At 36.0% G+C, this 15563-nt stretch overlaps 1 protein-coding gene and 1 long non-coding RNA gene across 2 annotated transcripts in view; one reads left to right on the forward strand and one right to left on the reverse strand.

The window, feature by feature from the left end:
* The window catches only part of OSTN (osteocrin), a 36222-nt gene that overhangs the window by 3988 nt on the left and 16671 nt on the right, over window positions 1-15563 (reverse strand). Inside the window, exons 3-4 of the mRNA NM_001098935.1 lie at window positions 13764-13978; window positions 730-826 (exon numbers count right to left, since the gene is read on the reverse strand). Of these exons, the coding sequence (NP_001092405.1) occupies window positions 742-826; window positions 13764-13978 (300 nt within the window). The 3' untranslated portion in view covers window positions 730-741. The remainder of the gene's footprint in view (window positions 1-729; window positions 827-13763; window positions 13979-15563) is intronic.
* Window positions 8769-15563, forward strand: part of LOC101905532 (uncharacterized) — a 34307-nt gene continuing 27512 nt past the window's right edge. Inside the window, exons 1-2 of the long non-coding RNA XR_233306.5 lie at window positions 8769-8848; window positions 13789-13994. This is a non-coding gene — a long non-coding RNA (uncharacterized lncRNA). The remainder of the gene's footprint in view (window positions 8849-13788; window positions 13995-15563) is intronic.

The following is a 15563-nucleotide window of genomic DNA, read 5'->3' on the forward strand; positions in this document are numbered from 1 at the left end:
CAAGATATTGGAATAGTAATAGTACTTACTTTATGGAACATGATGAGTAAATAAAACTAAGTATAGGGCTCAGCAAAGAGTTAATTTTCAGAACTGTAATATAAGCTCTTCTCACTTGCACATATTATGTGTCTAATACAATTTAGAATTAGTACAGGCATCTAATTTAATCTTCACAACACCCTTAATGTTATTATCTAAATGTACAAGCTGCAGAGAAATAAATTATTTTGATGGAAATGAGATAATGACTGACAGACCAGGATTTGGATTACATGTCCTGATTTCATGCCTGATACCCTTTCTGCTATATCATTTTCTCTCCTGGTTCATGATGATAATTGGGTAGTTTAGTTATAAGCAACAAGATGTATATCACCAGAATGTGTCTTCTTAATAATAGAGGGATTGCTACATGTTTATTTATATTTATGAAAATGATTTAATGATAATTAGGACTTTAATCTTTGTTTGCATATTAGTATTTAATATGCAAGTTTGTGAGAATAAGTTTTCTTTTTAGGGCAAAGTAGATCTAGGCATTGTTTTTTAACATCATTTAAATTATTTAACATCAATGTACTAATCAAGTACAGAAATGTTTGAAAAACTGAGTTTATAAGCCAAGAGATACAAAGGGGGATTTATAAACCAAGATGGATCAATTAGCCCACTTTGAAATATTAATCAAAGCTTGCAGGTATTGTTATTTCTTCAAATTTTACTCACGATTGGAATCCATTAGCCTCTGGAATTTGAAAGCCGGTTTCTTCCAATCCGATCCATAGGGATACCAAATCGCCTTTTTGGATGATCTACTACTTTCCTGAAATAAACCAAAAATAACATATTTAAGCTAATGTCCAATTAGTTTTGCTCTTTTATTTCCCGCAGACTTGGGGGCTTTCTTCTGGAGTAGGAATGACTAGTAGTTCTTATTCATCAGCACCCAGTATGTGTTAGACACTATCTCTTATCTTTTGGACATCTGTTGAAGTAGGTATGCCCACTTCCATTTTACATCTGAGGACACGGATGCTTAGAGAAATTAAACGACTTATTCAAAATCAAATAGCCAGATGAAAAATAAGATCTTACCAGCATACCAATCTGATAAGTGCTTAGTTTGGGTAAGTCCCTTTCCCCTCTTCAGATTTTGGTGTGTTCCTCTGTCACTTGAGGGAGGTTGCACCAGGTCAGTCGTTTTCCCTAACCTCTTCCTTACAATGGTTTTCCTGGGGAAGGATGCTGGTGGAAGAGGGACAGATGCTGAAGCCAAGACTGGATATGGAGTAAGTGTGCCCCTCAGGTCTTCACTCAGATTTTACGTAGAGAAGCTTTGTGTGTGATAGTCTATATTTGTTATATATGTTCAAATATTGTTTTTGGGGAAAAAAACTTCGTTATTAAAATAAAGTCAAAAATTTTACAAGAGGCCTTACAATTTGTGTGTTTTATGAATTATCTCTTTAAAAAGACACATTTTAATTTGATTTGTTATTGCCATTACTTAGTTCTATCAAGTCAAAATGCTAACAGGAAAGGTCCCAGAGCTGTGAATGCATAACTTTCACTGGCCTTGGATTTTAAAGACGTTTTTATCTTCTTAAGAAAGATAGAAATAGGGAGAAACTAAGAAAGCCATGTAAGTAAGTGACTTGTCTCACAGCTAAGGGGAATTGACTTAACAGATTTGTTGGACTTTTTATTGACATAATATGCATACAGAAAATAGGATATTTTGTAAGTGAACAATATGAGATATATACAGATTATAAACATAATTACTACCCAGATCAAGAAATAGAACATTACCAGAAATCAAATATTTTTGAATAGGAAAGAGTCTTAAAGTTAATTCTTACACCAAACATAAGAATATCAACTCCAACTTTTGATCAGCGATGACACAGCTTATCACTTGAAAATCTCAATGAAGAAGATCTAATTGCCTCTCAAGACAACTTCGTCAATATTCAACAGCTTAAAGAGTTTCAAGATTTGTTTCAGAGCATTTTCAACAGTTTTGTTTTTTTTTTGGTTCTTTCTAATTACTTGCATTATATTGTCAGTATTAGACTACATAATTTAAACACTAAAACTACATCATCTATAAAGGCTTCCCAGGTGGAAAAGCGGTAGAGAATTCAAATGCCAGTATAAGAGATGCAAGAGATGTGGGTTCAGTCCCTGGGTTGGGAAGATCCCCTGGAGGAGGAAATGCCAACCCACTCAGGTATTCTTGCCTGGAAAATTCCATGGACAGAGGAGCCTTGCAGGCTACAGTCGATGGCGTCTCAAAGAGTCGGACACAACTGAGCGACTGAGTAAGACGATATACTGCCCTTCTGACCTAAACAGTTGTAAGATAATACATAAATTTGTGGGTTTTTAAACCCAGATGTTTGTGTTAATTCATTACCACAGCAATAAAAAACTGAACATGTTTGTTTGTATGATTTAGGGTTGATGTCTGAGTGTATTACAGCTAATGCCTAAAAACATGAAGCAAATGTGATTTTTATTCCTTGAGTCCTCAAATTCCTTCATGAACAACTCCCATTATAACTCCAGGGAAGAGATGAGGTAGAAGCCATCCTGGGATAGAGAAGAATGCTCTGGGGAAGTCCCAGACGATAGAAGAGGAAGTGAGAAACCAGCACTTCCAGGTGTTTAAAGGACTGATGAGAAGAGAAAGGAAATGGCAGCTGGGGAAAGAATAGTGGCCCACATGTGAGCTGACCTCTGAAAGCTTCTGTGGAGTGGATACTGTCACCAGAAATAATCCTTTTACTTTTCTAGAGAAGTGTGATGGTTTCAGGGCTTCCTAGGTGGCTCAGTGGTAAAGAATCTGCCTGCCAACGCAGAAGATGCAAGAGGGGTGGGTTCGATCCCTGGGTGGGGAAGATCCCCTGGAGTTGGAAATGGCAACCCACTCCAGTATTCTTGCCTGGAGAATTCCATGGACAGAGGAGCCTGGCGAGCTGAAGTCCATGGGGCCGCAGAGTCAGACACGAGTGATCACTGCACAGCACAATGCAATAGCATGATGGTTTGGTTTCATGCATTATTATAAATTAGAACAGAACATGTATGGGTCCATATTACCGATATATACTTTCAAAAGTGAAAGTAAAAAAATGAAAATAACATGTTTTTCTTTCTGTATTACAGTTAATCTACTTTTCCTGCTCAGGTAGATGGGAGGGCGCTACAGGCTTTCCTGGTGGCTCAGACAGTAAAGAGTCTGCCTGCAATGCAGGAGATCCAGGTTTGATCCCTAGGTCAGGAAGATTCCATGGAGAAGGAAATGGCTACCCACTCCAGTATTCTTGCCTGGAAAATCGCACCAAAGGAGGACCCTGGCGAACTACACCCCATAGGGTCACAGAGACACTACTGAGCAACTAAAACACACAATGGTGTGATAAAAAGAAAATAAACTCTTTCTCCTTCCATCTTCCCTCAGTCCCTGTTCTTTCCTTCCCTTCTTTCCCCCAGATTTGATCCAAAAAGTATTAGAAATCAGGAGATATTGGCTTGTATTCTATTTATTTCTTCTACTTACCAAAAATGAGAATAGCTAAGTCAAATAATTTCTATATACTTTTCTATCAATTCAGAAGCAAAATGGCAATCTAACATTTATCTTAACATTTTTGCTGATATGAAATATATATAACAATACTACACTCTTTAGCACATACACTGACATGAATGAAGAGTGTGTGAAACTTAAATGCTAACACAGAAAAATATTCTTAGGACCAAAAGGGAAAGCCATACTTTCTAACTATCTAGTCCCTCTTGTGACAAAATAATGGAATGACACGGCTTATATATTTATTGAAAACAGTCCATCTTTTCCATTCTAAAATATTCTGAAAGTAGTTTAAGGATACAGAATATAGAGCAAAGTAATATAATGAGGATGGATTACTTTAAATATAACTTTAAACTTCACACTAAAATATAGACAGAGTCATTTATATTCTTTGATAATTCAATTTCTAAAGATGTTCACCATTCTAAAACAACTGTTGGAAAGCTTGTGTTTATACTTTTTGTTTAGAATCACACATATCAAAGATTCTATAAATTTATCTATGTTCAGTGTAAAAAAATAAAACAAACATCCTTATTGATAGCACCAAACTAAGAAATAAAATATTACCATTACTTAGAAGTCCTCAGTGTTCTTCCTCCCAAATTGATTCCCCGCCATAACTTGGTCACAGAGGTAATCTGAAGGATGAATTTTTATCTAATAGTTCCCTTGATTTTCTTTATAATCTATATGTATTCTTTAAAACTCTCTTGGTTAGTTCAGACGGTTCTAGAATTTTATTTGAAAGAAATGATGTGTGAATTCTTCTTGACTTCTTTCAAAAAATGTTTCATGTTTTCAGATTTGTCCATGTTGACTTGTGTAGATATAGTTCTTTTATGTTCACTGTTGTATAGTATTTCATTGTATGGATAATAAATATGCACAACTTATTAACACATTTTACTGATAGTAATTTGAGGTATTTCCTTTTTTTGTTATTATTGTTATGTACTGTTCAGCTAATTTTTTTCATTTACATGCCTTTAATGTACATTTGAGGATTTCTCCATAGTAAATTCTTAGAATTGCTAGCTATTCTTATACTTAATTTTGTTATATAATGCCATACTGTTTTTCAAAATGGTACCTATTTACACACCAGAGAGCAGTGTATGACAATTTCTATTGTTTCAAATCTGTGCCAGCCTTTGCATTGTGGACTTTTAATTTTGCCAGTAAATTTATATCTGTAATTATTGATGGAGTTATACTGTAATTTTCTTTTCTTACTCTTTTTACTTACTTTACTCTTACTCTTTTACACACATGGTTTTGGTGTCCAAATAATGCTAATCTCGTGAAATGAATTGAGAACTATACCTTCTTTCTTAGGTATTATTTTGTTATTTATTTAATTGTTTTATGCTCTGAGACTATGTTCTGTATGAAAATCAAGACTTTAAAGATGTTAAGGCTTATTTTGTGAACAGATACTTATTTAACAGTTGTTTCATGTGAACTTAATCAATTTTTCTCACCAATTGTAGGATACACAAGAACTTTTATTGATTCTGCTTAAAGTTTTGAGTTTCAAAGAAAGAAACTTAGGAATTAAGTTTAGTGGAGAGAGTGTTCTCACAAAACAATGATTTGCTGCTACATCTTAAAAGGACAATAAAATATCTGGACTCTTTCAAGAAGGGCATATAGCTCCACCAACATTGAGTAACATCAAAAAGGGAAAATACAGTAATGGCTAACAGAGGATGCTCATTTAAATAGTTCAGTAATTGGACTTCCCTGCAGATTCTGAGGTTCCACTTAGCTCCCTGGTGGGAGAACTAAGACCCTGCATGCTGTGTGGTGTGGCCAAATAAACAGTTCAATAATTTAAATTAATAAAACACAGAAGTAAATATGTATAAAGTTTAGGTGCATATAGTAGCCATGCTCCAAGATAAACTCCCATAATTCTACTATAATGCAGTCTCCTTCCACATTGAACAAGACGGACCTCTGTCATCAGTAGCATATTGTGGAAATGATTTCTAGAGCTAAGTAATGAAAAATGCTGCAGCTTCTGCCTTGCTTTGTTGGATCTCTAGGGGAAATCACTTGCCACTTTCTAAGGCCATCCTACGCTCCTTCAGAGAGGTTTACATGACAAGGACCTAAGGCTTCCTGCCAAGAGCTAGCAAGGGCCTGAGACTTCCTGCCATTAGCCTTGTGAGTGGGCCATTTTGGAAATGGAGCTCCCCAGTCCCCATGCAGCCTTCAGTTTATTGCAATCCTGGTCAGCTTCTTCATTGTAACCTTGGGACAGACCCTAAGCCAGAATCACTCAGGCAAACTTTTCCTAGATTTGTGATGCACAAAAACTGAGTGAGAACATAAATGTGTATTATTGTCTTGCTGCTGCTGCTCAGTCACTGAGTCATATCCAACTCTTTTTAACCCCATGGACTGTAGCCACCAGGCTCCTCTGTCCATGGGATTCCCTAGGCAAGAATACTGGAGTGGGTTGCCATTTCCTTATTGTCTTAAGCTGCTGTATTTGAGTAACTTGCTTGCATAGCAATAGACACCTAATACAGTAAGACTCAAAGGGCTGTGGGATTCCACAAGAGAAGAGATCATAGCCAAATTTGAGGGTTCCAGGAGGAACTTATGGAACATATGAAAACAATAAAACAAACGGTGACCCCCGAGTCCTGCAATCTTGTTTATCACAATTTAAAATTATAGAATTAATAAATGACATAGGAAGTTAGATATAAATATAAGAGCTTAGAAAAACTAATATATGAGACAGACTAGTATGAAGGAGACTCAGCAAGGGCCTGTAAAAAATGAGAATGAATGAAAGGTTAACTTTTAAATGGATTTTTAAATTTAAAAGAGACAACTGGGTTTTCAAATTCAAATTCCAGAATGTTCTGATGAAAGACCACACAAATCTGAGTGATGATGTAATTTTTAGGGACCAATACATAATGCCCCCCTTTTTTTTTCTGAATCCATCTTTAGACACAAAGTAGAAATGATATGAATGATCAATGCATAGAAATCAAAACATCATTTTGTTTAAGCTGAATGTAGAATAAAACTTCAATTTGCATTTAAATGACTTTCCTACATTTCCTCTGAGGATTAGACTGATTTACACAATTAGTCCTAATTATCAAGTAAAAACAAGAAGAAGAGGATGAGCTGAACATGCTCAACTCTTCCTCCCAAATTAACCTATCTGGTGCATGATTACTTCTCCTTTGGGAAAGAATGAATAAAGGATTAATGCTTGGGGTCAGTATTTTTCTAACTGGAGTTCTTCTACTTGGAAACATGAGGCTGGAAAATATGACTTAATAAATGGGATATGTTTGGAATGATGAAAGAAACTGCTACTTCATTAGCACACAGTTGACTTACGACTTTTGGAGTTCTACCTCAAAAGTGGTAATTCAATCTTGAGTAGATTCTATTAAATTTTTGATGATGGTGCTGACTAGGCATAATGTCAGCTTCTGAAATATTATTCCCCAAACGGACCATATTAACAGGCATTCAGAAATAAACCAAGAGCTCTGGAATTAAATAGCGAGATTTAAAGGGTTCCAAATCAGACATGCCTGATTTGGAAGCTACTGTAGATCTGTAGGACTAGGCGGAAAGGATTTTCATTTACTTGGCTCATGAGCCTCTTTTAGGGACTAATGACACTTGGAATTTCTATCCAGCAAATGAATTTACACAAAAATGTCTTCTATAATTTTCTTTTGTGGGGAGTGGATAATGTACATTTCAAAACCCATATATGGAATTAAGCATTATCCCTTTTGGGGGAAAGTTTTAAACCTTCATGCATGAGTTAGGTTAGAAGTAAAAGGTAAAGGAACTGTTTCTTTTCATGGACCTGAGTTGGGGTGTAAGAGGCAAGCAATAAAGAACAATTATTGGGGGAAATGGCCCAAGATCAATGTTCAAGGGCATTTCCTATAGAACAGACAGACTTTTGAATATAAAGAAGGAAACATGAAAATAGGGCATCACATTCTGAGTTCTTTCTCTGTGTTCTTCACCATGGAATGGAGCCCATTTTGAACTATCTGCTTTAGACATTAACAATTAAAAGCTGGAAAGAAGTAAAAACTCATGGAGTAACTGGATTGGCCTTAGTCTGTGGCATTGTTTTACAATGAATTAAAAAGGTGAAATCTTAGGATTTTTCACCTTTAATCTTTGGTCAAGAAGAGCAATTGTGTCTGAAAAATTGAAGTTGGAATTGCTCTTCTCAATTTAATTTAAACTTTATGTCTGGCTTAGGATAGAATCATATGTATCATTGGTACAGTTTTTCCAAAATGATTTATTTAATGTAGTCATTCTAAGTGAATCTCACTTTTTCTGGCCTTGGACAAGTGCCTTATTCACACATAATTTAATTTCTTTATCATAAGCAGTTTGTTTCTCTAGAAAGTCATTGGACTTGAGGTTCAAGAACCTGGCGTTCTAGCTAGATTATAGCCAGGAAGTCACTTTATATCTGTGAAAATATACCAATAAATAGGGGATAATATTTTCTTAGGGTGTTAGGAATTTTAAAAACCCAGTGTATTGGAACGTTAAAATGGGATTCTTTCTGTCACAGTTTTGGCTGTGGCCCAGAAAAACTGAGGGGGATAAAAGGATGGTATTTCCTCTTGCATTCCAAAGTAGGGTGCTAGAGTTATGCAGTATTTGTAAAGAAGGTGGCTATAAACTATTTTTCCAAAAAAAAAAAAAAGATTGATACTGAAGAGGTAAATAAGAATTTCTCTGGAGCAAGTTACTGGAGAACAGGGACATTTCCCTCTTTTTTCATATGGAGAAAGGGCTTCAAGAAAACCTTGTTTCTCAGTCAGTCTCTATGCTTTGGCAGAGGAGCCTGGGGGCTGCAGTTCATGGGTACGCAAAACAGTTGGACATGCCCGAGCAACTAAACAACAACAAATACCCTTTAAAGCAGGGTAGACCTCATAGAACAGACTGAAATCTAAAGGGCAGGAAGCTGTGAGAATTGGCTCAATTCCAGAGTGAAGAGATGGTTACATAAGCAACAGCTTTACTTTCAGTGACCAGAGTCAAGGATGTGGGTTTTCTGTGGAACAGATGTAGAGCAAGCATGTGGGTAGAGTTGGCCTAGGTTAATTATAAAAGGAAACTTCCCCTGCTTTTGGCCAGGGGTTATGGGTGATGTGGTCTCAGCAGGACGCTGGTGATGGTGCTGTCAAATGAAGAAACCAAGCGAATAGGATGAAGGTGAGGAGCAAAACTGATCTGCTGAAAGAGAAGCATTGCTGGAGGCAAGGGTATTTATTGTCAGTGTTCACGGTGGTTATGCAGTGACCCCAGAAAAACAGCCCATGGTGAGGAGTCACTTTGAGCATTCACTGAGGGCAGAGAACATAAATGTCAAGTCATGATAGTATCAATAAAGTAAGACTTTGCTTCTACAGCCCAGAGTGGTAGGGGAAGGGGTGAGGGCAGACTGACACAAACTCTTTCCCACTGCAGCTTTCCAGCCTGAAAAGGAGAAACATTTTAATACTTATAGTTTGGTCTAAGACTGTTGCTGAAGCTGCAATACTTTGTCCACCTGATGTGAAGAGTCGACTCATTGGAAAAGACTCTGATACTGGGAAAGACTGAGAGCAAAAGGAGAAGGGGGTGACAGAAGATAAGATGGTTGGATGGCATCACCGACTTGAGCAAACTCAGGGAGATAGTGAAGGACAGGGAAGCCTGGCATGCTGCTGTTCATGGGGTCGCAAAGAGTCAGACAGGACTTAGTGACTGAACAACAGCTAAGACATATGAATAGTTATTTTAATTACTGAAATAAGATTCTTTTTCTAATATAAGTGATCAGAAAATTTTTTGTTATTTCAATGTGACCCACAGAGTCATAGCACCTTCTTTTATTTTTACCCAAAAGATAGAAAATAACAACTCCTATTGAATGTGTTTGAATTCATGTGGGTGAGGAATAAAGTTGCTTTTCTATTTATGTTCTATAAAGTCCTTCTCTTTCAATTAAGTGATTATAGAAACAATGTTAAAAGCAAAGTGTTTATTGACCTGAATCTATAGAATGTATGTAACTGTGCTGGGTAACTTTCATCTGTTCTTCAGATACACTCTCTGCCTTTTCAGTCTAGGAAATTAACCTTTCTGGATCCCACAAACATTCCTGTACTCCCTGGCTTTGGTCTGGGGCAGGCAATGGGCAACCTTGGCAGAAGAGACTGGAAGGAGAGAGGAAGTGAAATCAGGATACTTTTCCACTTGCTCCCTCCTTGCAAGCTCACTTCCTCTTAACTGGAGGTCATAGCTTCTCCCAGGGAATCTGACTCTTCAAAGACCAGGTTCCTGGGCTATTGTGCCATACGGTATGATGTGCCTCTCCCAGAATTTCGTAGTGTGCCTTCTCAAATTTTCCTGTTTCAAATGTCCTGCCTGTTTCCTCTGGAAACGCTGACTGACACCATGATATTACTTCCTTTCCTGACCTCAAAATATTAATGGGAGAATTAGAACAATACAGTTGTGAAAATATTTACCCTAATTAAATTCAAATATAAAGTATTATTATTGTTAATATTTTACAAGGCATTTTCAGTTTTGTGTGAAAAAGAGAGAGAAACCACTTTTTAGAAAAATTCCAATATCTTCTAATATTAAAGGTCATTCAAATAGTAGCTATTATTTTCCTAGGGAAGTTGTGGAAGCTACTTCCTCTTATTTTTCATAAACTGAATGGCCTCTTCAGGCTTTAAACAAGTGAACTGAATGGAGAAAATAGTTTGGATTTCAAAGCATAGTTGAGATAACCCTGCTCTGAGAATTAAAGTAACTTGCACATTCAATTGAAAATGAAGCTAATATCATAATCAGGTGGAATAAATATTGAATATAATATAAAATAGGAAACAACAGATGATTCTTTGCTTCATTTTATTATGATCTGACGTAGACTTTGTCCTGTTTTCTATGCTTGTTTTCTTTTTTATTTTTCTCTAGGTGTTCATTCATTCTTCCATTTCCATCTCTTATGGACCTTTCCAAAAGCAGATTTAAAATTTTTTCTTTTCTGAATATTTTATAGTAACTGAAAATAAAATAATGCATTTCATATGCTTGAGACAGAGCTTTAAAATCTGGGGTCATGTACCAATTTGTTACAACATTGCTTCTGTTTTATGTTTACTATTTTTTTGGCTGCAAGGCAGGTGGAGTCTTATCTCCCTGACCAGGGATAGAACCGGCACACTCTGCATTACAAAGCATATTATTAACTATTGGACTGCTAGGGAAGTCCCAGATTCCCTGTATTGTTTCTGGTCATTTCTCTGTCTTCTCATATTTCCTGAAAATTGGCAGGTGGAACTTGAGGCAAGAATTTTCTTTTGCAATTCTGTTATATAAGTAGTACTGAGTTAGTCCAACATAGGGCGTATCATGACTTGCTCTTTTTTCTCTTGTGATGCTAGCAGAAAATTGACAGTCATTGTCTAGAGCCATCATTTCATTAGGGTTTGCAAGATGGAGACATTCTAATACTTTTGTTCTTCCTTCACTTATTAGCTGGAATAATTATATAAAGGAGAATTTCGACCTCATCTACTATGTGTATTGTTTCTTCATTGCTTTAGCTGTACAAATTTTATAAAGAGAAAATTCCACCTTTTCTTCTTTGTGTTTGCAAGCAACTATTTGTTGTAATATCCTTTTATGCTCAGTTAATAGCCATGAAGCAATCAAAAACTTACTCTACATTTTATATGCTTTCACTACTGTCCCTAAATTACTTGATATTTTGCTATATCTATATTGTCAGACTGCATAACTATAATACGTGGCACTCTTTTGTTTTGCAACCATCATTACACTCTAATTCTAAAGTTATGCTTGCACCAGTTCTTATGAGCATAACTCTAGAGTCATTTTGACTGAACAAATTCATCTAGTAACTTCCTCAGGAAGTACTACTCATGTGAACAATATTCCCTAATCTTTTAAACAGTTGTAATAGTTTATTTTTAGCCTTCAAATGTGAAATGCTGTTTAAATGAATATTAAATGTTCACCAATTTCCCCTTATTGCCTATAAATTGAGCTATATTAGGTAGATTATATCTCCTGATATCTTAAAGAAATTGTTATGATGAAACCTCTATGTAGATTATATATATTTATATTTATGCAATATTATAAATTCATATACAAGTTTTACATAAACATTTACATGTTGATTTTCAAATTATTTTGTAGACTGCTGCAAGATCCAGGAATCAGAGAAATTCTGTTTATTAGAAGGCACAGTCTTTTCTCCACTTATCCTTTGTTCTTCCATATTCTTCTTTATAAATTGCTTTTAAATGTATCTCTTCTTGCTTTGTGTTATAATTGGTTAAAAATACTTCTGCTTTTAATTGGCATGTGATTTATTTGAGGGACAGAGATTATATTTTTCTACTTTTTTCCACCATAGTCCAACACAGTGCCTAGAACATAAGTGAAACTAACTTGTATTTGTTAAATTAAAATAGGATCTGAATTTCAAAATACAGGTGTGAAATTTTTGTCAAGTATATGTAGGATAAATCTAGTCCCAGAGTGATTTTATTTCCTAGTGTTGCTTTGAGAATCTTTCAGAACAGAAGCCTAGCAATTGCATCCTGTATGTTGAAAATCAAAGTGAAAGCAAAATCATTCACCAGGAACAAATGTGACAAGTCCTAGAATTCCAAGTGACCAAGAAAACTGGACTAAAGGATATGTAGATGAGTGCAGGAAGAAATGAGGTGTCAGTAAATGAAATTCTGCACAGGATTTCCTAAGGAGTTTGCTTTTATCTTGTAAGCAATGGGAACTTTTCACGAAGTGTTAGATAATTCCTCTGGTAGTAAAAGATACAATTGGTGATCTAAAAAAGTGAGGATGGTGGTGGAAGAAGAGATGAGGGAAGACTGGAGAAAGAAAAGGTGAAAAGATCATTTAGGCCAGAATTAGGAAAGTCTTCATGTGAAAGGCTATCTTGGAGATATTTAACATATAAAACAAACAAGATTTAAAGAATTTAGTGATAAACGCAGTGTTTCAAGTGCAGAAAAGGAATCCTGTGAGCAAAAGGAATCCTGTGAGGAATCTTGTGATCCTAGTATATTCCCCAAATTCCAGACTATGGGAACTGGGTAGTCTCTTGGGCCACTGCTAATATGAAGTGTCTAGCACTTTCATGCATTGGAGAAGGAAATGGCAACCCCCTCCAGTATTCTTGCCTGGAGAATCCCAGGGACAGAGGGGCCTGGTGGGCTGCCGTCTATGGGGTCCCACGGAGTGGGGCACGACTGGAGTGACTTAGCAGCAGCAGCAGCAGCACAAGGAATAGATTTTGAAGAGGTATAAAATGAATTAAGTTTGGCATGACTGCTTTAAAGTACTGACAATTGCTCACTGATTAAAGAGAGATTTAATTACTTTAATTTTATTATAATAATTAACAGTTTGCAAAGTTCTCATTTGATTTTTATGGAAGTAAGTAATTATCCCCACTTTCCAGATAAATAAGCTGAGGATCACAGAGTGTAAGATCCTTATACAAATCACATGGCTAGAAATAATAAGAAATTTGACATAGACATATTTGTTTTGACTCTAGATCCTGAGAGATCTTCACTACCTTCTTGGTATAGGAGAGGAGACTTACTCATATCATTTGGAAAGCTTTGTAACAAGGGTAAAAATAAAAATGGAATTCTAGTTACCTCTATTAAAGAGAAAACTTAATTGACTGGAACATTTATCTCACAGTGTATACTTCTGCTCTTACCTCCCAAATGCTGTATGTCTTTAGTAATAATTACTTTATATCTACATGCAACAGAATCTTCTTCAGAAAATATTTTGACAAAAATATTAGTGCATATTGTGCATATTAGTGGCAAATTCAATTTTAAGTACTTTGATAATTCAAGAATGGCAGTCATTTTGCTTCCCAAACTTTATTTCCAAAATGATGCCTTTAAACTCAGAAATGAGCTAAGATACTTTCAAATCTGTTTACCTACAAGACTTTCATTGTACTTTTTTCTAGGTAGAATTCTCCCTGTTTCTCAACCCAGTGTGGAGAAATTAGAAAATGAAAATGTTCCTTCTCCAAGAATGCACTTACCTCTGTTTACCTTTATGACTTACAGAGCCAGCTGAGAGTCTGTCCAGGGGAGAACCAAACCCAGAGAAGCTTCTTTTCTTCTTTGTTTCAATCACGTCATTCTCCAGAGACACAAGTTCATCAAGAAGTAAGAGTTTTGCTGCCAGGTCAGTGGCCGACTTCGCTTCTCTGACTGTGGGTGATGACTGAACACCTAAGACTCCAGAATCAAAGGCCTATTGGGCAAGAAAGGTGAGTCCATTCATTAAGAGAAAGAGTATGCATACAATCATCTATCTATATTTGGATTTTACTATTTTTCAGCTGACATGTCTCAAAACTTGGTTTCTCACGGAGCTATGATCCAGAGAGAAAGACTTTTGAGGAGAAAAACACATAGGGTTGAAGCTTATCCAAAAGAAATGAAAATAACACACACACACACATATATACAAAGAAAAAAAGGATGAACTCCAGACCTGCCTCTAAAATTTAGTATATTAACTAATTATTTTTTCAGATTCTTTCCCAGTAACAACTGCATTCTTATTACTCTAACAGCGTTTTATCTATACTTCTTCCATCTCTACAATTATTACATTTTCCCCTGTATTATATTAACTAAAACATATGTATGTTGCATATTAAATTGTGAGTAACTTGAAGTCAAAGACTATGTCTAATCAGCTTTTTGTTTGTGCTATTCATTCCCTATTTCAGTATTTTTCTCATTATTATTGCACTAATTAGTACATTTCTGATGAATATTTATTGAATGAATTCCAAAAAAATATAAACCTCTTGCTGTTTTCTTTTCACTACTGATTCATTCATTCAAACCACTAAACATCCACTATGCAGGTCCTGTATTTGACCGAAGAGATACAAAAATAAGAAAAATCCAATCTGTGCTTTGAGGGAGCTTACCATCTCTACCAGTGTGATTTACTAACAAATAGCAATCAGTATCTACGGCGAGTCAGAGCTATCCCAAGAATTTTATTGTCCCATGTCAAATTTCTTTGTTTATTTACACATACTGCCACTTGGTAGTCCATCCAAGTCATAAAAGTGTGTAAGTGTCTGGTTTATGAAGTCTATCTTCCTTTCTCAGGCCCAATCACAACATTTAAAAAAAATGCTCCTATTAACAATCTGGAGTCATTCTGTAGTCCAGGGGATATAACTTCTTTCCTAAGAGTTTGAGAATATTCCCCTCTGAGAAGAAACATTAACTACAGCTGACTCTTGGTGTGAGCAGGACTTATCTTTTTTCACATCCTGTCTTTGTTTTTGAATTGTTTATCTCATTCTCTTTCTCTTCCGTTCATTTTTTTCTGCAATAAAATGAAAGAGTAGCACTTTCTAAACCTTTTCATCGTCGACTCAAACATTTTTCTTTTGGAATACTTGCAGTCTGCCTCAAAGCTCTTGATACTAATGGCCGCTGAACTTCTTTCCTAAACAAGTCAAATCTGCTCTAAATATGGCTAGTTCTTCTTGGAAAACTCCTCTTGCCCTGCTCTTTCTGATTCCTATCAGGAGTGATTGACATCAGATCCTCTTGGCAGCAGAGGATGAGGCGGTTAGATATAATCCCCAGCTCAATGGACAAGAATTTGAGCAAACTCTGAGAGATAGTGAAGGACAAGGGAGCCTCGTATGCTGTAGTTCATGGGGTCTCAAAGAATCGGACACGACTCAGCAACTGAACAACAGCAACAACCTCTTCACTCAGTGCACACTCTGAATCCTCATATAATTCATTTGTTCCCTCTCTCTGCCTCTTTTCTGTTCTGTCCTGAGTACTGCCATGAAGTA

Source organism: Bos taurus, chromosome 1 (genome assembly GCF_002263795.3).
Source record: "Bos taurus isolate L1 Dominette 01449 registration number 42190680 breed Hereford chromosome 1, ARS-UCD2.0, whole genome shotgun sequence".
Classification (NCBI taxonomy): domain Eukaryota; kingdom Metazoa; phylum Chordata; class Mammalia; order Artiodactyla; family Bovidae; genus Bos; species Bos taurus.